This window comes from Dermacentor andersoni, chromosome 4, assembly GCF_023375885.2.
Source record: "Dermacentor andersoni chromosome 4, qqDerAnde1_hic_scaffold, whole genome shotgun sequence".
Taxonomy (NCBI): Eukaryota; Metazoa; Arthropoda; class Arachnida; order Ixodida; family Ixodidae; genus Dermacentor; species Dermacentor andersoni.
In genome coordinates this window covers 171,449,352-171,473,774 of record NC_092817.1, presented here as the reverse complement: position 1 = coordinate 171,473,774, position 24,423 = coordinate 171,449,352, and the positions used below count along the sequence as shown (strand labels likewise).

Below are 24,423 nucleotides of genomic sequence, written 5' to 3'. Positions count from 1 at the left end.
CGCTACCTATCATTCTGTCTGTGGGGGCGTCGGCACTAGGACACTGTAATAGGAACGTATGTGATGCCATATATAATTTTGTAATGGAAACAAGGAGACTTCCATGCTAATTTTACTGTTTTATTTTCCACAAGAAACCAAGAAGATTAACTTCTAATTTTAAGAAACTATAACATGAAAATTACTATTAACGATTAGAATTCATTTAATATCTCATTTTCAGTAAAAAAAATCCTATTTAGGTATTTATTCTTTTTCAACCCACTGCCGCCCGATTCATGGCCAATCCTCCGTAGTGGGTTGTGCTATATTTACAGGCTCCAAACCCTGCACAATAGCAGCTACCCACGGAGTCTCGCTATGGTTTATGCTTCATAGCCCCTTTTTCGATGCATAGAAAGGCTTGATTTTATACACGCCCTGGGCGTATGTTTTGAACACTGTCACAACGCAAGCCAATAAGGTTCCGTAGAACAACAGATACCTAATGAATGATGGCACACAGTGTGCTTTGAATGTGGGCCATGAACATAGAGTCATCAGGAATTTATGGTAACAAGAGAACAAACAATGCATTGCCAGTGCTGCTGTTCTGCGCCAACGTCGACGATACCGCGACCGCGATACTGGCGTCAATAATATCGCTTCAATGGAATGTTCAACTTCACAGCTTGCACCTAAGTTAAGATTTCTTTCCATCGTGACATGGTAAAGAATGTAGTTCTAATTAGGATGTTTATGTACAGACTATTTCCATTTTAATATAACCAGCAAGAACTTAGAGATTCAATCATACACTTGCTGCTCGTATTACTTCAAGTAAACAGCTTACACAAGCTTTTCGACTCTGGGCACCACGCTCACCTTGCAGGTTTTGCAATCTCGATAACGAAGAAAAGTAATGAAATTACTCACTGGCCAATTGTGATCTTCCACTTGTTGGTCATCTCCTGACGCGCAGCAGATATCGGTTCAACATCGTCCTCACGGATAACCGAAAAGTGGAACTCTTTCAGAGACTCGCATACATGAGTGGCTTCGATGATCCAACGAATCTCGGCAGCAGAAAAGTCAGATCTCAGGGTGAGGCGCTGGAGTGACTTTGCCTGCCTGAGGCCATCTGCCAAGCGGTCAGCATGCCACCTGATCGTCTGCTTGTCGGCATACAATGTGTTAGAAGAATTAGTTCTTGATTCATCTCTATAAATCATAAGACATTGTACAGTTGTCAATTCGTATTGAGCCTCAGCTGCAAGCTGAGGCTCAACTTTTTTACAACGCACACAAACGCGCAAGTGCGAAGTGCATTCCATTTAGAGAGTCCAGAAAGCCTTGCATGTGTACTTCAAAAAAACTCTGATGGCAGAGTTTTGTAAACTCTGATGGCAAAATTTTGTAAATGCATGGTCGCATATAGGCAGAATATATATTTCGCAATATTTGTAATACAAGGAACTATTTGCAACAAAACTGAACCTTCATCCAGATTAATCACCCATAGCAAAGATAGAAATCAAAAATGAGAGGTATAGAAATAAATGACTCATATGTTGCAGAAGTTTACCTCTGTCTAGAATCTTGAGAAAACGACTTGTAATTCAGGATAGTCATGAGCTGCATTCGTAAATTACCAATATCTAACAAAATGTGTGAATTTTCTGTGAGCTTTCGCCGACAAGGTACTTAGAAAGTTTCCGAAATATATTGTGTTCATTGAGCATATGCAGCAGCTTCTGTGGGTTATTCCCGCTCCTAGCGTGTCCGCTTCAATTCGTTCACTGTGCAGGAAAAGTAGCAGCCAAGATATCAGTGATAGATAACGCCCCCTCTTTCACTGCTGTAATTACATGTGTGATGCAGTTCTGTTAAGGTAAGCAACTTTGAAAACCTTCATAGTCAATGAGAAATCAATTTTTAGGTGGTGTGCACTCACATGTGTAATAACAGTGCGCGTGGATAACGAATCGACACACAAATTGCCTTATTGTCTAATGTGTGACATCGCAATTGTCTGACAAGACATATTGTCTCTGCATCCAGCGAGTGCCAAGCAGTATCATCCAAGAACAAGTGTTTGAAAAAAGCGGACGATTGTATTAGTAGATGTTAATGGCAGCAAAGGCGATTTAAACTGAAGCCAAGCTGCGTACCAATCTTGTAAATGCCACTACACTGCCGTCAAAAAGGAGTGCACAAGAACGTGCACTGCAAAAATAGAGGCTGGGTAAAAATAAAGTCAATTCCGGTAGAGCCTCACTTTTACCTTTTGTAAGACATGTTTTACCGCGTCATTTCGAGATGCCTCAAAAGATTCCAAAAAATTGAGTTTCATCCTGTCCATAAGGTCATAAAATCACCACCAGTCATAAAATATGTTACCAAAAGCCGAGCGGAAGAGCAGCTAGCGCGTTCCGCCGTAGAAGCAAGAGTGACTTTCTGCGTATTTTAAAGCACAAGTTGTCTCTAACATTTCAATTTATTCTTAAAATTTCTATTCGCTGACACCGATTCTCGTGACGAAAGCGCCTTCTTTTCGTCAAACACTGAATGGCCGAAACGCCGAATGTGGAATTACTAGAGGTCGTCTTGCATAAACGTCTGATCACTAATAAGGTCTTTTAAATCATTTTTTCAAATGCAGTCTTTCAGATTTGGTCTATTTCGCCTCATGGAGAGCTTGTCGTCATTCGTGCCAGAGATATTCGTTACTGAAATTATAGGCGCAGCCTACTGGCATCAGAGAGACCAGTAGGGTGTGCCCATACCTTCATAAGGCTAATATCTCTGGCCCCAATGACAACAGAAGCGTGATATTCACGTTGTGGATTCACGTGACCGGAGCATAGCATATCAGCGATTATGGTAAGCTAGATAAGCTTTATTATAAACGTTATTCGTGTGCATTAAGGCAACGCCCATGCGTACAGTAGTTTTGCGCATGAATGAGCCCGTGTCTTGGTGATTCAATTTGTTGAATTTGAATACCGTTGTTAGCATTGATATCATTACTTCATTTGACGTGTTCTAGGTCACTAATCAACCGGCTGATAGGGCCTCCAACCGCAAAAAAAGCCAAAGGCCACAGATCAGAAAATGTATAGGCGTGGTAGCGGGAATACGAGGGCCTAAAAATGTCTTACGGCACTGATTAACTACTGAAAGTCCACAGGAAAAACACTTTTCTTTGAAAACGTTTCTTCCACGAAATGATCGTTGACAGTGCGTTCCTTATTTAGGCGCTTTATATAATTACTTTAAAATAATATTGTGCGCATATTTAGAACTTCAAACATCAATATAAAAAAAGAGTGTTACCCTTAGTTTGGATCTGTGATGACATCACGCGATGGCAATTTTGAATTGCGAGTGCACCATAGGAACTTATAGCTTGTGCTACTCAACAAGTTGAAAACTGGCAGAAGTCTTCCTCACCTGAGTTTTTTGATTCCTCAAGTCCCACTGAATGTGATCGAGTGCCATCTCGTGAATGGTATCGTTGGAGGCAAGGAACTTCGAGAGTGACATAGAATCCAAGACACCCAATTTGAAGCCCTCAAGGGTGAGCTTGGTAACTGTTTTGTTGGTAAAGAGAGCTCCGAACACAATGTTTGCCATGGTGCGGTAAGTGTGGTTGTGGCAAACTACAGTCACGTCGGGAGGAGCCGAAGGTCTGGCAAGCATTCGCTTGAAGCTTGAACCGGAGTGGTGAGATGGAAAGGAGGCATCCAAGGTTAGGCAACAGATGCTCGTGCTTTTTTCCAGTGCCTGCAGCAGCTTTCCGACGAAGTCAAACACCTAGACAGAAACATGCGTACGCGGCAAGTGAAAACAACAATAAAATTAGTTCTACAAATGTCTGTCGCCGTTTCATAAAAGGAGCGCTGCGCAGCCTCGAGTCAATGATTACGCTAAGCGCCTCATTGCATAGTGTCTTGCATTGCAGAGTGCTGTGCAGCCTCGAGTCAGTGATTACGCTAAGAGCCTCATTGCAGTGTGCCGGATCACGTGAGCCTGAAAACCGAGTCATACACCAGAAAAAAATGTTTGCGGAATACTTCACTATAACGTCACAGTTCCTCTGCAAGCGGAGAAATAGTTTACAAGTTGGTTTTTTGCTTCAGAGGTTTAGAGTCTTACATTACAAGCATGCCTAATCAAACAATAAACCGTGACGCTACAGGCATATCCCGGCATTTAGTTCCTAGTCACTGTGCACACTGCAATTTCTGCTCGCAAGTAAGCTGTCGACTACTGTTTATTATGATCAATTTCGAGAAAAATAATTATGGAGTTCTACGTGTGAAAACTACGATCTCATTATACGGCTCACCGTAGTGGTCGACTCCGGGTTTCTTTTGACCACCTGGGGCTCTTTGATGTGGACCTACACCTAATAGACTGGTGGTTTTACATTTCGCCCCTATGAAAAGCTTATTTTGAACCATAAGTGTCAACCACAACTACATTTCTTATTGTTCAAATGGTAAATTGTTAGTGCACTTTAGGAAGAGGTGCTTCAGAAACGCAATTTATAAAATATTCAATGCCACGTGCAGCAACAAGTATTCATAATTGTACAAATATATTCTACCTTAGATCGACAAGACCGTTGACTATGTTTCGCCTCAAGGATACCGTTAAAACTTGTTGTGTAGTAACGTAATTCAGATAAAAATAGAATTTATTGAGGGAATGCAGAGATTCACCATAGGTACACGCAATGCCCAGGATTGTAAAGAAACCATTGAGGAAGCACCACTGAACATCTACCGTATACCGTACAGTATACATCTACCGATTCTACGGCTGTCATAACATTTAAGAAGCGAAATATCAGCTACGAAGTGTTTGCAGAGGAAGCCAAGATATCTTACAATGTATGCTTGTTACAAATATTTCGGATGGCCGATTAGGCGGATTAGGGAGTTAACCAAAGAGAAAATATAAGCTACCAACGACCTGAGTATGACAGTCACTTTCTGCAATTTGGGACTTCCAAGATGTGATAAAAGATATGAAGCGAACAATATTGAGAATTACGCCATGAGAAAGACGCAAGAGCGCAGACAAGGAGAAAATTTGAGACGACAGACGAGCGCTAACCATGAACAAAGGTTCTTTTCTATTAAATTTCTGTGTGTCAGCGCCACGATTAACCATATTGCCGAACCAGGAAGTCCAAACGTCTAAAAATATTAAGGGCAGTTTAGGGGATCGAATGTATGAACATTAGACAAACCACAGCGAACATAAAGACGACGGTCTACACACAACAAGCTAGTATTTCGAAAGGACTGGCAGGCAAATAGGTTACGATGCAAACTGATAAAAGAAGATGAGTTCCAGGTTTGCCGTAATTCTTGTGAAGCTGCATTGAAGCACCAGTTTAGGCGGCGAAGATACTGTTACGCACAGGCCAATGAGCGCAGGCACACAGTCAGCACGGCGAGCACGACTAAACTGCGAGAACTTTATTGGCCAAACTTGTGCCGTCAAAGAAAGCACATGTGATTCTGGGGCGGTGGTAGCAGCAGGTGTGGTTGGTTGCCGCGAAATCGTGTGCCAGTGCTCACGGTTCGCCCCTTTCATGCGTGCAGCATTCTATCCTTTATACGCGCTCGTGACTAAGGGTTTGAGTATATAAAACGTGTCACAATCATCTATTAGCGCACCTACAAAGAGGCAAGTATTGCCGTTATTAGTACGACAGCGTTTTGGATCTGTGCGTTTTATCGCGCCGCGACAGCGCTCTTCTGCGATTGCAGAATCGTTATAGAGCCGCGCAACAGAGCTGAACAATCGAGAGTACATCAAACTCGCACTGCAATAACAAGGACCATGGATCGTGTCTAGCAAACCTGCTGGTGATTAGAAATCAAAGCGCATGCGGTAGGAATTTGAAATTATAAACGGCAACGCACCGTTGTTTTTGAAAAAGAAGAATAAAATGCGTGTATTTTAGCGCTTGTAACTTACGGGGGTCAAATTTGAACGTTAAGGATTCTTACCGGGGGTTGCTGAGTGGGTTCATACGAAGATAAAAGGTTTCAATGCTTAGGTGTAAAAAACGTGGACACTCGAAAAAAGATAACGCGAACAAAAACATATAAGGAGAAAGGAAAATATCAAGAGGCCTCGCAGAGAGCGATAGGATTGAAGTTGGTAAACGAAGTATAGGGGGGTGATTCTAAATACGACAGATCTGTTATTTGCAACAGGCCGATATTTAGCAAAAGGAGTTTGGCAAATCGAGCAGCTGAGAACCTTCAAAATAATGAATCGGCTGTCAATGAAGAAAGAAAACGCCTTCGCGGACGGCAGTGAATTCGCAATCAGGGGTAATCGTAAGTCAGTTGTAGAAGCCTTCGTTTAACAGTTGGCAAAGTCTTTTGACAGATGGTAATGAAGGGCACATTTCAAAGTCATTCAATTTATTATTAAACTTGATCTAACCCTCCGCCAAAAACTGGTTGGGTTTCACTGCACATTTCCCGCATTTATGCTAGTAATGCGAAAGAGATGGGGCATTGATGGGGTAGATTGAAAACAAATTAGCAGGAAATGAGCAGAAAGGTAGAATATCAATTACCTTAGGGGAAAGAGGGAATGTTAAGTGCAGGAAACACGGAAAGAAAAAAAAATGAAGGATTAAAAACAGTAGCTGACCAATATATGGAAGGATAATAAAGAAACATGGTAAACTACGTCCTACCGATATTGTTTTAAAAAATGTACTCAACGATTTCAGATAAACGCATGTGGCCTTTCGATGAAAGTCTAGATGCCTGCGAAACCGATCAAATTCTGCTTGTATGTCATCTTGGAGAAGTTGAGAACTATGTGCTGTGTGTAAATTCTTTATCAATATGAAAGCGAACAGATAATTTTTTTAAACGACTATAACTCATGATGTGTGCTTCCAAATTTAGGAACTTGAAAGGTAATTAGTTTTCCAGTTGAGCATTTAGTCTCACTGACCACCTTGACGCTATTCAAGTGACTTTGCACACAGGCAAGCACGAAACGTTGGTGTGACGTCTATACTTGCGAAAAAAAAAGAGCTTGGAAGATTTCCACGGATAGAAAAGTCACCACTAAGGCACAAAAAACCTGCGTTTACATCAAGCGAAACCGAAGTTACGAAACTGCCACCACTTGTTTTCTCACCCCAACTATTAGCTCAGCTTACGTGAGTGCCTGATTTGCAACAAGGTTTAGTATGCAGTCAAATCTGGTATTTAGAGTCAACGACTGTTTAGTTCCAGTTACCTTGTCTTAGCAACTTGCCCGTCATACATAGCATGTGCAATTTTTCAAAAGCCTATTCTAAAGAAGAAAGGTTCCTTCCACAATTAATATTGCGTGCAGGAGCATGACCCGGTTTTAATGTCCAACAACAATGACCTGACGCGCATTCGATCTCGTAACCTTGAGATTACGAGATCGAGTCTCAAATTCAATCTCTAATTCATTTAGATCGAATTTGCTTGTTTACTTACGGTTACGACGCTGCATTCTTCCGCGTTTCTTCTCGACATTTAACGCCAGTGGCTATGTGGGTTTTAAGGGTCTAGTTGGTCTAGTTAGTAGTTTTAAGGGCCTTGGACTAGTTGGCATTTGCTTTCAGTTATTATTTGCAAGCCATGTCGTCAAGCGTGTGTGTCGTGCGCGTCTTATCTGCAGCAAATGCGTCATGTAGTACACGTGGTTTAATTGTGTGAGTTGTTTTGCTTCCTTACTAGTGGCACGAGCATCGAGTGACACTCTTGGTTCTCGCGCAGCACTTCCGGTTCACCTCCTGAGACGACCGGAGACGAAATTCGAAATAAATCAGCAAAAAGGGAGAGAAATAGTAGAGTACAATATTCGTGGGTTTCATTGGAGATATGATATCAGAGCATATGTTTAGTTACAAATTGAGTTATCGAAGTGACTGTAATAAATAGAATTAGAAATCACTGATTACCGCTCGCCAAAGCACAGAATCGTAGACTTTAGAGACGCGCCACGTGAGTACAACTTTGGCGATATTCCTGAAAACGCGAAAGTAGAAAGCGGAAGTAATGACGTCACTAATGACGTCACACACAAGAAGGTGGCACGGTACTTAACCGGCTAAATAATGAAAAAGAGTTGCCTCGCACAGACTGAACATCTGCCTGGCAGAGCGGATGTGATGTCACTCCCTCCTCTCTCTTCTCTCCCGTCGCGTACCTGCTTGCTCGTTCGCTCCCAACAGCTGCGCGCACACGCGCTCGTTACGTGCTCTGACGTCAGCACCATAGAGCGCCCGTAACGTATGCTTCGTGCGCCGTTCGCTGGGGGCTACGCCTCGCCAGGTGACGCACGCTGCGCTTCCTCTTTAAAGTCCCTTAAACTTCGTAAAGTACTGCCACACTTTGGAGACTGCCGCCTACTCCTCGCGCGCTCTGGCAGAGGCCGACGCCGCGTCGCTATTGGCCTAATAGCATCACGTGGGCCCTCGCGCATTGCATCAGCGCGATTTTTCTCGAGAAGCGTCAACGGAGTGGCCAGGAGCGCATGTTGACGCCGTTGCTACGCTCGAGCAGTGTAGGTGGCACCACGGTCGAGGAGGGAGCGTGGAAGAGGAGAAACGAGGAGTGAAGAGGGAGGAGGAGAATGTCGCTACTTTAGGAAGTTTAAGGAGCTTTATTCCCCCTCGCCCTCCCTTGCCTCTCGCGCGCGTATCGTGCCAAGGGAAAGACGTTCACTAGCTAAACCAAACGAACACCAATGCCGAGGTGCGAGTGCCGCTAAGAGACACCTAAGTCAAAGACTAAGGTATCCTACTATATTTGCTACTTCCCTTCAGCGAAGTTGTTAAAGCGCGTTCAAACTGGGTAGTTTTCCATCACGCGAGTTGGCGGTATCTCATCGACGACGTAGGCCACGCTCCCAACGAAGCTGTCGTCGGGCGTAATGAAATGTCCATCGCCACCGAAGTTCTGGAGGGGGGCTGTGCATGGACTGAAGTTCGCTACTCTCACTTCTCGCAGGTTTGTTCCGAGTTCACGGTTATTACAAAAGTATTTCGCATACGTTCACAAGTAACCAAAAAAAGATTAGATACGTTGCATAAACAACAAACGTAGACCCTATGTTACGTAGGCGCATGCGGTGACAGGCTCGCAGAAAAATTATACAAATCCAACACACTATGGGAAACGGGCAACATGAGCAAGCACGGCAAAATTACGCAGTACGACGAGTGGGCGCTGAATATTTTGGAGGCAAATGTATCGCTCAGTCACCAGGATGGACCTTGAAAAGCTAGTGGAAATTTTTTTAGGCATTATAGAACGTGTTAAGAAACAAAACGCAACGTGCTCGACCCTGTATAAATGCGGCCCACCAAAATGACTGTCCGATAAAAGATGCGTATTGTTTTCCGTGGCTTGGAACAAGCGTTGCCTGTTTTTCTTTTTTTGCCACTGACAAAAATCGGCCTCAGACCGAACGGTAAGACGAGTGCTTTTTGCCTGGCGCAAAGCAAGTTTTCCCGTCGCCGACAAGATCAGCACCCGAAAATCTCCCAACTGTGAATGGGGGTTTAGAATGTGTTGACCTGAGGTGCGATCGGAGATCGTTGTTCGAAACGCGCGTATCCTTCTCACGCATTGGCCTAGGATTAGCCGAGTCGTCAGCCGCCGAATCGGCTAATCCTAGGCCAATCGCGTGAGGCGAAAGTGAACGCAAACTGAACGCACGTTCGCAACAACGATCTGCGATCGTGCCCATGTTCGTTTTTCTCAAGCTCTTATTTCGTTTGATCACTTATGACTAGTAACCAGAACTTCAGGCCGAATGCTTAGTTTGTTTTTCTTACCTCCTTATGGCGCATATTTAACATATAAGCACAAATCATGTCTAGAATCATTTTATTGGCTTCATCAACGGGCTTATGAATGGCTAGTTCGATGCTATTGCCTATATACAATTTTCAGGGCCTAAAAATTACTCTGAGTGTTTGTGCTAGTCTTGTCTTCTTTACAATGCTATAACCCACTGGGGAATCCGACTGAAGGCAGCCGATTATTACCGCGAACACATTGCTGGTGTTAAGGCTGTTGCTACCAGCTTTACGGCTGGCTACTGCACTTCTGTGCGAATGGCTGAAACTGCTATAAGCGAAGATACACTCAGAGGTGACCTAACCTACTTGTGGGCTCAATTGATATCTGGAAACTTGAATGGCTTGTTGCGATTCTAACCACGAGTGTAGGGCTAACTTTGAAGTTTAAAAAAAGGTTCGTCCCCATCCCTAACGAACCTGCTGCTATTCAACCTATTTAGAAACAACAACCTAACTTGTACAAAAATATCAGGTGTTAGGTGTTGAAAGAACTGTTGCGGGTTTTGAGCAGCGAACATTTTGCAATTCCACTGGGCGATAGTTTATCAAACGTACCGAACGAGAAGTACGTGCCGGTAACATCGGCGGATACTGAGCGTTGTTTGCCCTTACAAACTGATACCCAGCAAAAATAGGAACAACGTGAAACACGGACCTCTTGAGATGGTGCTTGTTTGTCACTGCTTTCACAACTTTTTCCGTGGCTGCATGTCTAGGCACACTAGGTTTCACACAGATCTTCAGACAGATACCTCCTTTTATTGTATTGCGAAAACAACGTGAATTTTACGAAACAGGCATTTAGTGGGCTTTATTTCTCGGAAAATCGTAAGTTATTCCCGGATGGGCAGGAGAAGTTCTTTTAGCCTATACATGGCTAAATGCCAGTTTTTTGCGCCTACAAATGGGTCAGTAGCAACTCTTGTGCCTCTTAAAGGCAGCTAAAACAGCGATCTTTCGTGCCTAAGAAACTCGTGTCTAGTTATGACAAGTTGCTTTATGATTTCATGACTTTACTGAAAACAGAAAACGTTAGCGCTTTGCAACTCATTTAGTGCGATAACCGGCGAATTACAAGCAGGACGACTTGAAGTCTGCTAGCTTTCTCGGTCTTTACCGAAGAAATTGCACATCAACCAGTAACTGATCATAACTTAGTACACTCACACCGCCAGCATAGCTTTAACGATGTAGTGGGGTACACTAGATCATATTATGACCGCCTGGGGACGTGTGTCTGTAAATTTTCCTAAAAAGCATTGCGCTTAGAGGCCGTAACGTCCTCCCTCGTCCGCCGTCCGGTTTCATCCCTGACTGTATTCCAACGTGTGCACGCGGAAGGAATACAAAAGCCCTCGTATAAGGAAATTTGATACACTAAGACAAAAACGGGTCTCCAGTCCACGCTGTTAAGAAGGTTCGACAGCGAAGTTGTGAACTACTAGGACGATTACCCATTGCAACGTAGTTTCAAATCATTCACATGGCGACATTCACATGTACTTTACGTAATTTTTCGGCTATAACGGTTCAACGGCTCGCGACTTGGCTTGCGCCGCTACATTGTGCACCTAGAGAGAGTGGACCAGACTGATTAAAAATTCACTTAACCGCACTTTCGCCGCGCCTCGTATGCACGCTGGACATCGGAAGTCCTCACTATACGAGGCCTTCCCGTAGCACCTTCCCACCACAAATCGATTCCTAGGCGGGTTCTTTTACCTACGGAGGTGTAGTTACATCGCTCCCTTCTTCGTATGCCACAGTTGCCGTTTCCCGGCGACTGCAGCGAATGCAGCCGTAATCTTTACCGGTAAACAAGTACAGCGAACGCTATGCGCAAAGGCGACATTTCTGGTTCTTTTATAGGTACCCCGCACGGCCGGCGCCGCTGCTGCCGCGGAGGCGAGCACCATCTGCTGGTGCTGCAAGAACCCCAGCGGCGCGCGCCTCCCGAGTTTTTCGCCTGTGGACACGACAGACCCATTGTGAGGTGGCCAATACAGCTTCGTGGTAAAAAAATTTCTCGCATAAGATGCCGAAAATATTCCTGAGCCCTAGGCGCACTGTGTGGCTTTGGGAAATTAAACGCAAGAATTTGTTACTTTATTATTGTCACTTTTAATAACAGTACACGGCGCGGGGATAAAAGAGCGCGCTTGAGAAGTATTTTGTGCAGCTGTATTCTTTCGCTTGGAGAGTTATAGACTGCAATCACTTCAGCGCTACCCTATCCACTAAGCAACTGTGTCACATTTGTTAGCGCGCACGCACGCACACAGGCACACATACAGACGCACGCAGGCACGCACTTAAGTTACCTCCTTTGTGAAGAACGTATTGACGACTTTGAGCCACTTGAGTGCGCTTGTCTCCGAAACTGCCGTCATGAAAGCATCCAGGGAAGGACACGCTTCCTTGGAAAGATCGATCAGTCGCACGTGCTCTAGAGAGAGTTCGGTGAGTCGCGACCGCAACAGACGAGTGACAGCTGAGAAGACCGCAACTGTGATCGCTGTATCAGTTAACACTGAATCAGTCAAGTAAAAACAGCTGAGCGAATAGATCCGTCTCATGGTGTTGCACATCAGTGAATCGAGGTTACGTTGCTCCCGTGGCTGGAGTCTTAACTGCGACAAGAAAAAAAATGCATGGTTATGAAAACCCCCGCCTTCAGTAGCGGTATCTGTATTATACAAGAGTTCAAACCTCTACGTTTTGTAGCGGCAACAACGACAAATACACAGCTAAATGCAAGCGTTGTCTTTTCCGAACGAAAGAATGCTACATTTTACCTCGATATAGTAGAAAGCACAATTGACCTATTTTAGGATAGAAAGTTTCTTCGTAGCACTTCAGTAAGGATACAGCTTCTTGGTCCATCTCAAGAGCAGAGGTATTCTTTTCCTACTTGGGCGTCCGAGAAGCACCGTCAGAGACGGTATCCGCAAGTGAAGAATACTGCCGCTAATAGGTTGGCTGAAAGCTTAAGGTGGATTGAAGCAGACACAGATGAAATTTGCATTTACAATTTCTTGTAAGAAATTACGCATAGAAATGTAAGGTGGAACAGGAACACACGGGGTGACCCTATGTCGGCAGAGCCGATGGTTTGTAGCACCGCGAGTCTGAAATGTTCGGTCGAGGCAACGGAACCATGCTTTCGGAACGGAACCATGCTTTCGATTCCTCGGTAGGCCACCCCTAACATATACAGGCCGAACATCACCTAGTGGTTTTCAGTGTGGTCGACCGGTACGCCAGTCGCCAATCTTGTACAAGCATCGCCACGTGAGTGGTCCGCCGGCTATTCAAGCTGGATGGATCCTATGAGCGTCCTCTTTAGAATTGTGCCGGTAGGTGGCGCCATCAAGCTCTTGTTGGTGTATAGCTTAATGTCCCACCTATGATGAAAGCAGAAAAAAGAAAACAACCCCGAAGAATTCCCTTCACACGTATTTCTGAACCACTTTTGAGAACGTTGTTTTTGTAGACTTCCATTATTTGTCCTTTCCCTACTTTTCTTCCACCTATCTTCCAATCGCCTCTTACTACTCTCTTGCGGACATGTTTGGTTTCACCATGCTCTCACTGAACCCAAGGGCTTCTAGGAGGCCAGCGGTGCCTAATACCTGTGTCACACGAGCACATTTGGAAGGCCTTCCAGTCGACGGCCTTCGAACGCCACAACTCTATCGACTCAAAGGCGTTGTCGCGCTGCTACACGGCACTTTTGAAAGGCCGTTGAGTGGTTGAGGCGTTTCTCGCAAATTGTGTGGCGCTGCGGATCTTTATTTTCCTCTTTATGTGACGAAAAGTTAACAACATTAAAACCTCTTAAAGGCGCTATAATTTATGTTATGTTTGTTTATACAATAAAAGAATTTGTTTATACATCGCCATACATATATGTTTAGTTTTTAAGTTGCTGAGTAGTGAAACTGCGACAACGTTAGCGCCACTTGATGCGTCTGCCATTTTGGTGTGTGTTCGCACATGTCAAGTGGCAAAAATGCTTTATTGAATAATTAATAACACTCATATATAGTATTTTTAGAGCATTCTGGTTTGATTTGTTTTTTTTCTAGCCGTGAGTACGAGCACACTGTGAACGAGAGGGCATGTACGCGCTGTTTCCGTTCCGTTGCTCAAAGGCCATCGAGATTTCGATAGAGTTGTAAGGTGCTCCGTTGACTCGATAGACTATTGACTCGGCGGCCTTCGAAACGGCCCGTGTGCAGCTCGAACTTGACCTTTGAGTCATTTGACTATCGGTTGGAAGGCCTTCCAAATGCCCGTGTGACACGGGTATAAATGTACCACTGGGCAGATATCTTCACATACTAATAAAACATACTCCATCGTTTCCGTAGCTTTACCACAGCAAGCACATGTTTCATCCTTGTTTTATTTCGGTTTATAAGTACGTGCTCTAACGCAATCTGATCTCGATTTGATAAGTAAAGGCACTCCCTTTAAGCTAACATAAATTGCTTCTGTCCCGATTTAATTCCTTGCTCTTATATAGTTACTCGTAGCAAGTTTATGTTCCATTGCCGCCACCCATGAGATTATCGTAGCCTCCCTGAGTTTCCAAGTGATGTTCTTTTGTGCTCACCACATCCGTCACATGATTGCTGGTAAGCTTCCTAGTCATTTTCCTCTACTATGAATCAATGTTGTTCCTGTACAAATACCTGAACGCTCTCCCAGCTCATTTGCTTCCATATTCCTCAGTCGTTCTTCACAATCAATTTTACCTAGAGCTTCCCTCGCTTCAAAACATGTCCAATCCATTTCACCCTGCACAGTTTCATTTGTAGTCTTCCCGTGAGTGCCCAATGCGAGGCGTGCCACTTTCCTTAGGTGGTCATCGAGTCCAGATTTTAGCCCTGACTTCAAGCAAGCAATCGCGTTTCCAAATGGAAGTCCTGGAACCGTTACACCTTTCCACATACTCCGGAGCACCTTCTACCCATTGTATCCACATAGCCCTGTGTTTCATTATGGCCGCATTTCTCTTCCCCTTAACTGTTATTGTTTTTTCTCTGTGTTTCCATATATCTCTTGCCTTCTTTTATCCATGTACCAAGGTATTTATATTCTTTTACGCGAGACATTTCCTGGCCCTGTGTTGTTACTGTGTTCTTTGTTTTCATTGAATACCACAACACCTGATTTCTGAACGCTAAATTTCAGACTTACCTGATCGCCTTGCTGTGCACAGATATTAGCCAAACGCTGCATATCACTTTGCTTGTTAGCTATGAACACAAGGTCATCCGCATAAAACAAACCTGGAAGCTGCTGTTCTACTACTCTACCCGCCTGTTTGTATAAGAGATTAAACCCGGTATTACTTCCTTCTAACGCCCTTTTCGTCCTCACCATGTACATCGTAAACAGCAGTAGGAATAAAGGGACCCCCTGCCTCAGTCCCTTGTTGATTATCAACTTTCTCCTCGCTCCTCATTCTTTCCCATCCAACACATACTGTATTTTCTATGTAAATATCTCTCGAAATTTGTGTACAGTCGTCACCTAAGCTTTCCCCTTCCAGAATATCCCACAACATTTTCTGGCCTACGTGGTCATAGGCTCCTGTAAGGTAAAGGAAACGCACATAATGGCCTCCGTGTCACTCTGGATACAGCAATAAACTGAATAAGGACAAATAAGTTGTCATCCAGACGCCTACCGACTCTGACGCCATGCTTAAGTTCTCCCAATAGGCCATTACGCTCTGTGCATGCTTGCAGCTTCAATTTAATCGTCTGCATTGCTAACCTGTATATAACCGATGTAGTGGTAAACGTCTGTATGAGTGAATTCTATATTTCCCCCTTACCTTTATAACTTGAATTCATTCTACTTTGCCGCCATTTGTCTGGTATGCGTACGCCTTTTAAAGTTTTGTTCTGTTGCTTTGAAGAGAGCTTGCTTACGTTTTGATCCCAGTTGATTAATCAGCCAAACGGGAACCTCGTATAGTACTATTGGGGACAAGCTCCACCACTGGAAAAGCTGGCGCCACCGTCGGCGGGACGTGGTATGAGGGATCACGTCGACACAGTGGCCGCATCGGCTGCATTGGAAGCGCCGACGCGAGCTGAAAACGAAAGTTTTAAGTCCCACCTGCGCTGCGGTTATGATTAAGTGGTCAGGCTTTCCCTCCTTGGGTATATGCTTAAGAACATTTGCAATCACTGTAATAGGTAGTGGTTGCTTTTGGAGGCGTGCAACATGGCAGGCTACTGATTGGTGCCGCAGTGCCGGACGTACGCAATGGAGGCAGGTGTCACTCTTATTCACGCGTAGCCGCGGGACAAGAAGTTGTGTGAAGCTTGGCTCGCGGAACCTATGACCGGCAAATAGGCATCGGCTACAACTCATGTATGCAGGAAGCACAGACACGAGGAATATTTCTGCTACGGTGCTGGGAGTGCGATGTTCGGTGAGTAGCAGAAAACGCGCACTGAAACGCCCGCTCACCCCCGCGACCCGGCTAATGCCATGACGGTTTGGTCTATTAACTTCTTGATCCTAGACACTGGCAAGTTTACTGGAATGAAAAGGGAGTGGTAAGAAGCACATGATACAAAGGCATGGCATATGCTCATGTCTGTGTTTTGAATTAACGCTCTGCATTACGAAAAAAAGAAGCAGTGCAATATCGCCCGCAGAGTACATAGGGTGCGACGCATCTTAATAAATATTGAAAGGTCCAAGAATTTAGAAGAAAAAAATTGAACCGTCGCGACGGCACATCACAGTCGCCGTAGGCGTCGAAATCCCTTGTTAAAACGAAATTGTTTTTTAACAGCTCTGATAACATCCACGCCACAATGTTTGCTTGTGGACTGTCAAATGCTTATATTCTGCAGCCTAGATATCACAGCACTGTGTGAAAACGCTCTAAGTGAAAGCAAAACATTGTGCGCGGACATGCATGCAGACGCGCAGTCGGTCGCCGCGAACCCGTGCGATCGCTGCCTGCATTGAGGTTTCGTTCTGTTACACGCCATTTGGTTATACAGACCGCCCACTATAGGAACATATTTCACATAGTTTGCGCTCACCGATTGCCGACCTTTCACGCAAGCCGGTTCGAAAGACTCCATCGCAGCGACCACGCGCAGTGGCTTTCACTGTACGTATTTGGTAAATAGATGACGTCTGTAAGCGATTCTTTGCTTTCAGACGGCCCAAAATGATTATTTCGACAGTACTAAAGTTCCCTTGTTTTGAGAGTACTTACAGAAAGGTACAGGAGGGCAGCCGCGTGGTGTTTTTATTCAGCGCCGTAAGACAAACCTATGAGGAGCGCGCCGCGCGATCCCGCAAGGGAGGCGCTTCCGACAGATGGCGACTCCGTAAGTCCTCGCCCCCAATGGCTGTGCGCTTAGGAATTTGCTTTTCGGCTTTCTTCCAGATGAAATTTTTGAGCACCAGCTCCTTTTTCATCTAGTTACCTTTCATGCAGTTTTAAACGGCCCCTCACCAGGTCTCGCCATTTTGAGCCGAGAGCGCAGAGCATACAATGTGCCCTAACGATCGTGTTTGCAAAGAATCACATCGCTACCCGCCGCGAAAGGCTCCAAAATTTCAATCCGAACGCAGTTTCTTTTTCCCTCGCCGCGACCGCGCTCCAAGCCGGGCGGTGACGTACTCGTGTCCCTGCGCCTACGTAATCGTGCCAGCAGTGTGACGTCGCTCGCGCTGACACGTGACTTCGAGAATTATTCCAGACAACATTTTTGATCTGTGCGATCTGCTTCTTGAATTGACAAATTGACGTTTAGAGAAATAATAAAACACACAAACAGAATGTCTGCGCGTTTCTGGTTTTACTTCGCACCGAAACAAAAGAGATGCACTTGCACTTCTGGTTGTTCCCACGGTCGGGCGGTCGCATGCGCAGGTACCAAAACTGCCATTTTCTACCATGTTCCAGCGCGTGATTACTCTCTGCGTTCCGCTTGTTTTGCCGCAGTATTCGTGTAGCACGGAATTATACCACTAGTCCTGTTTCCTTGTGCAAAGCGAGCAAAATCGTGCGCTGCGCGAGCTAGACAACACTTGCGCGCGACGCCGTCGGCTGAAGTGCGTAGCGCCCAAAAGAAAAGCGAGGAGCAAAAAAAGAGAATGAAGGCGGATCCCGTGACGTATGCGTCACGCGATCCTCGAGGTCCGGTATGGCATAACGCAGGGAAGGAAGTTCTCTTGTGTAGCCAAGGCGGGGCGAGTGGCTAGAGCGTCTTGCTTGGCAGTGGATGCGGTCTGCGGAAATCATGGGTTCGCGGCACTGAAATATTTCTATTTCGGCCATTAATGAGCCGATTTGAAAAATGTTTGCCGCAGAACGCTCCCTTGAGGACACTTAACAACTTCCAGCGCATAACCAAAATTTGCTATGGGGCCTGGTTAGGGCCCTTTAAAGCGAGACCTTTCTAGGCTCATGGGGAAGTTTGCGTCAGTAGACCTGACCACCGCTGTGTCCGCAGAAGAGTCATCACGCCGTATAAAGACAGATTAGGGACATATTAACGAATGAAAAACCATTGATAGTGAAAGTTAGTGAATGATAACGTTATAATAAAGTTTGGTAGAGGTTAATAATGACTCGTAATGACTAATAATGACTACTGATGACTCCTAAATGACCAATATGTCTAACGTCGGCTTGTAATGACCACAATTGATTACTAACTACTAAAATGCTTAGTAATAATCAGTTATTACTACTAATGACTGAAATGACTTGTAATAACTACTAATGACTACGAAATCGCCAATACGCTTAACGACGAGTTGTAACGGCTACACTTGATTAGAAATGAATAAACATGCTTACTAGTGAGCAGTAATGACTAATAATGACTGAAATGACTTGTAATGACTCGTAACGACTACAAAAAGACCAATATGCCTAACGACAACCTGTAACGAATACAATTAGTTTGATATGACTAACTATGCTTAGTAATGACCAGTAAGGACTAATAATAAATTTTGCTTTACATTCTAGAGCTTGGAATTTATCATGACAATGACGGCCTTAACTTTAGTGATAACAACGCAATAGAACAGGACGTGAGAAAGGAACAAACAGTACTGCTTCTTGTGTAGTGAGTAGATTGTAACTTTCTCGTTAGAATTTAACAGGTTTCATCGAATTCAGTGAAGTGGTTGCCAGGAAAAACAATTTCTCCATTATTATAAGCTTAGATAGGAGACCCGGGCTAAACTTCCACTTAAGAGGAAGCTGTAACTCAATGCTAGCTCATATTTTCCTATTCGAATGAATACATGTAAAGCGTCGAACTTTTTTATTGCCAGAACCACGACATGAATGGGAATATATGGGAATATATAGAAGTTGTGAACAGGTAAATTTTAGCGTTTGTAACAAGCAGAATTTAATATACGGTTGGGAGTTTTTATAAAAGGTTTGTTGAAAATCACTGCAAGCGTTGAAGAAGAGATTTGGCGGTGGTGAGTGGTTGCTGTAGTGTATAAGGGAAAATGAGAAACGAAAAATGAGGTATCCTGAAGAACTTCCACATCTAGTGACCCGTTCAAAATTTGTAGGAATTTTCCAAAAAGACAAGGATGAGCTGCGCTGGGAGAGTGAAAATGACTAATAAATGCAATCTTAATATTAAACGTGCTGTTACGAATAATGCGCCTAAAATGAACGAAATTATTAAGCATATATAGATGTCTTCTCGAACGTAAATATTGCCCATTCAGAAACAGTTCATATAATTAGAGCGTAGCACCTAAGTTAGTGAGAAATGGAAGAAATTACTAACGTTAAAGATTTCATTCTGGGGATTTCTATGCCGAAACCCCGATATGTTTGCGAGACACGCCGTGCTGGAGGACCCCGGATTAATTTTGTCCGTCTGGGGTTCTTTACTGTGGAGCCAATGCCCGACACAAGGTCATTGTTGCATTTAGTCCACATGGAAATATGACCGCCGCGGCCAGAATTCGAACCCGCGACCCCGTGCTTAGCAGCGCAATGCCAAAGCCACTACACAACCATGGTGGGTGTAAAATGCTCCTGAGGAAGAAAAAGCTTTCAGAGGCAACAAAGATATCAAGATATATGACTTCACCCTATGAAACGTGCGAAATTTGGCCGCCATTGTTTACCTGATCTTCTCAATAGTATAATAAATAGGTTACGGATCATACTTTGAGGCAATATCTATTGGCTGGACTGAAATAAAGGTAATTATATCACGGGGTTTCATGTGCAAAAACCACCATCTGACTTGGCGGCACTCTAGGCCAACTGAGAGTCTGCTTCGTGCCAGCGTGGCGCGTGTTTTTGCCGTGCGTTAACCCTTCAGTGCTCGAGGGCGATTGGTGCTAAATGAACTTTGTTGAAAGACTTCCGGGGACTCATTTCTAATGCCGTGCAGTTCTTGTTCCAAAGTTGTAATATATCAGTAACATTCATTCTGATCCTGCGACGCCTCCTGCTAGCGCCTCTTGGTAAGGACTACTCGCGAACGCTACCGACAAACCAAGTCTCTTGGAGTGGCGGCACAAAACTTTTGCCTTTCCTTGTCTTAGTTCACGGCACCATGCTTAGTTCAGGCGCTGCTAAAGACTGCACACGCTCATATTCCAGCCTTAGGACAATGTTTTAGGGGTGCGGAGTATTCATAAATGTACGTGTTGAAATTTCAGGCGAATATGGCGTTTTGTAGCGAATACAACTTCCTTGCTTTTAACCTTATACATGATATGCTTTGGTCTTAATGGTCATCTTCAAACCTAAATGCCCATCGTTTAATGGTCGTGCGGCGCAACGTAATTAGCCCCTATAAGTATAAATTTTACAGCTCAATTTTTAATGTAGTGCTTAGTAATAAGTCCTTCAGAGAATCCAGAATGCAGCATCAGCGATACATTGATAGAAAATTTGTGTAATTGTTGGTTTTGTGCCGTCCTACATATAGGACAGTAGGCAAATACACTCCTTATTACAGTGATTGAATTTCAGCTATTCATTTCGAGCTCTGATGGCACATTTCTCACAACGCACTGTAATTTTCTTATGACACTGGTTAGTTAGTTAGTTAAAGGGGGTTTTAATGGCGCAAAAGCGGCTAAGGCTATGCTGCGCCAAACATGAGGTGTTTTAAAATCCAGTTTATGAAGGAAAGGGCAGTGTTAATAATCTATATTTTATGTAAAAGTCCAGTGTCGTGTAGATATTTACGGACGTCACGTAATGGGACTAGCGGATCATCACCTAAAATTAGAGCAGGGTGTAAAGTTATGTGTAAATGATATAAGTTTTGCAAAAGTGTTCGCTGTGTGTTTCAATCTGTGTACATGTGAGTAATATGTGCATAACTGTTAGTGGCTGTTGATATTTCTCGCATGTTGGTATATCCTCTTTCGTAAGTAAGTAATTGTGTGTGTGCCCAATGCGTAGTCGGCATAAAACTACTTCGAAGAACAGCTCCTGATGATAACATGACTTCCATTCGCCAACTATGGGTTTAGTGAGATGTAGCTTGTTGTCGACACAACGGTCCCATTTGCGTTGCCATTATGACGTTAAGGTTTTCCTAATTGCACGGATGCTATCTTTGTATGGAAGTGTTGTGTTTGTTAACCCTTTGTACGCTGCCATCGATGCACATCTATGAGCTGCTTCGTTACCTGGTATCCCAACATGGCTTGCAACACAGCAGAAACGAGTTGGCCTCCCGTATTCGTTAAGCACCCCCGCGTTTAAAATGCCTCCTATCAGGGGTTCACACTCAGATTTCAGGTGTAGAGCCTTCAGTGTGCTTAAAGAATCTGTCTATATGACTGCACTTTTGTGATTATCAGCAATAATCTTTTTAGCAACAACCCATATAGCGAAAACTTCGGCTGTGAAAAGAGAGGCTTGTTGTGGCAACCGAATACTTTTTCCCCAATTTTCCGTTACGACCCCCACAACTATGTGTTCTTTCGTTTTAGAGCCATAAGTGTAAAATTCTATGTGGCTTTGATATTTGTCCTGAAGAGCACGGAATCCTTGTATAATGTGTTCGCGTGGGGTGTCTTTCTTCTTTAAATGTGTTATTGTCCAGTAACACAACGGGCGAAAGTCGTGCCAAGGGGGCAAACGCTTTGGCTTTCTGGCAACCCGGAGCACTTCGCAAGGAATGTCTTAATCCCGGACATATTCCTCATATCGCAGGACAAGCGGCTTAATCATGTTCGGTTTATTTGTATAGTGTAGGCGTGAGTTGCATTGTGTGAGGTGAGGATGTTGTAGCAAGTGTGTTGCGGTGATGACTGAACTCTGAGTACGTAAGAGAAAGTGAGTAATGCTCTGTGTTGCTGTAATGAGGGTTCATTACACACAACTTTGAATAGGTGACGTTCTGTAGGCACCACTGGCCAGTCGCAGTCCAATGTTATGTACTGGATCAAGTCGTTGGATGTAGGACTGTCTGGCTGAGCCGTAAGCAAAGGAGCCGTAGTCTAAAAGGCTACGAACAAGATACCGGTAAATACGTAAGACACGTTCGCTCGGAACCCCAGTGCTTATGAGATTACACTTTGAGGATATTCAATGCTTTATTTGCCTTAATCTTTAGTGCTTTAATGTGGGCAAGGAAGTTTAGTTTTTTGTCAAAGATTACTTCCAAGAATTTATATTCTTGTTTTACCGGCAGCGCAACATCATTAAATTTTAAATCCGGGTCTAAGTACAACCCTCGTTTTTGCGAAAATAGCACTGTGACAGTTTTCTGAGTAGTGAAGCGGAAGCCATTTTTCTCAGCCCACTCCATTAGTTTAATTATTTTTATCTGGAGCTGCCTTTCACATGTTGGTAAGTTTGAGGAGCGGGACGCTATTTGCAGATCATCGACGTATATGGACTGCATAACAGAGGTGGGAATGACTTTGTTGATAGAGTTCATTTTTACTATAAAGAGTGTTGTGCTAAGTACGCAACCCTGTGACACGCCGTTTTCCTGGATAAATGTGCGCGAAAGCGCAGTGCCTAGACGCATTTGGAATGTTCTGTTGGACATAAAATCTGCGATACAGTTTAGCTTTTTGCCATGGATTCCTAACGCGGCGAGGTCACGTAAAATTCCAAACCTCCACGTGGTGTCATACACTTTTTCTAAATCGAAGAACACTGCCAGGCAGTGCTGTTTGTTCACGCATTTCTTGTTCAAGTCGGGCGAGGTGGTCTGTCGTTGAACACCCTTTTTTATAGCCGCACTGATGAAAATCAATGGAATTCCGTATATGAAGCGTGAAAGTTAATCTGACATTTACGACACTTTCATACGATTTCGCCAAACAGCTTGTCAGGGCAATGGGTCGAAAGCTGCTTGCGGATGTGGGGGATTTACCTGTTTTTAAAAAAGGCACAACTATTGCGTCTTTCCACCCTTTTGGCATGATTCTTGATTCAAATACTTTGCTGAAAAATTTAAGGAGAGCATCTACGGTTGCTGGGGATAACTGTGCAAGCATGGAATAATGAATCCTACTGCAGTTTTCTTGCCAACACAGAGAACCCTGTTAAGCTCTTGTAACGTAAAGGCAGCGTTGTATTCGTCCCTTTACATACAAGTAGTTGGTAGTTTCTCTTTTTCTGCCAACAGTTTGAATTTTAAGAACCTGTTTGTATAATTAGCCGAGCTAGAGACGTTATAGAAATGTTCCCCAAGTATATTCGCTTGTTCTTGTAGTGTTGTCTCAGTGCCTGAAGGTGTGAGTATGGGTATCGTGTATGGTGAGTAGTTCCCCTTAAACTTCCTGACTTGGTCCCACATCCTTTTGGATGTGGCGTTGCTAATTATTGTAGATACATATTTCTGCCAAGACAATTTTTCCGCCTGTCTCCGAATATATCGAGCTTTCGCTTTGGCTTGTTTGAAATTGAGAAAATTGTTTTGTGTTGGGCATCTGCGTAAAATTCTCCAGGCCTTGTTTTGCTGCTTTTTTGCTACGGTGCATTCACGTGTCCACCAAGGATTCAGGTTTTTCCGAACCACGCCAGAAGATTGCGGAATGGCCTTTTCAGCTCCAGAAATTATGAAATTGGTAAACTTTTCGTTAATTTCCTCAATGCTTAGGTCTGTTAAAATAAGTTCCTCCAGCCTGGCATTTTCCGTAAAAACAGCCCAGTCGGCCATTTGTAATTTCCAGTGGCGTGGTTTGTGGCATATAATGGGTAGTGTTGATGTAAGGTGGATTAAAGCAGGTAACTGATCACTGCCATATGGACTCTCCAGTACGTCCCATTTAAAATCGCTAAAGATATCCGGAGAGCAAAATGCTAAATCAATGCAGCTAAAAGTACGTGAAATCGGTGAAAAATGAGTTGGCGCACCTAAATTTAAAAGACAGATGTTGTTTGTCAAAATAAAATCTTCGATATGTTGTCCTTTTTGTTCATTGTTATCGCTGCCCCAAAGAGTGCAATAAGCGTTAAAATCTCCAACTAAAACAAAAGGCTCCGGCAGCTGGCTAATAAAATTTTCCATGTCTCGAGTTGTGAAATG

At 44.0% G+C, this 24,423-nt stretch overlaps 1 protein-coding gene across 2 annotated transcripts in view; it reads right to left on the bottom strand.

Annotated features, from left to right (window-relative positions):
* Positions 1–24,423, bottom strand: part of LOC129386602 (uncharacterized) — a 97,862-nt gene that overhangs the window by 36,413 nt on the left and 37,026 nt on the right. The window contains exons 3-5 of one of the 2 annotated variants that reach the window (XM_072287571.1): positions 12,196–12,504; positions 3,433–3,795; positions 916–1,151 (exon numbers count right to left, since the gene is read on the bottom strand). In XM_072287571.1, coding sequence (XP_072143672.1) covers positions 916–1,151; positions 3,433–3,795; positions 12,196–12,504 — 908 coding nt within the window. The remainder of the gene's footprint in view (positions 1–915; positions 1,152–3,432; positions 3,796–12,195; positions 12,505–24,423) is intronic. The other variant, XM_072287572.1, reaches the window with a different exon arrangement.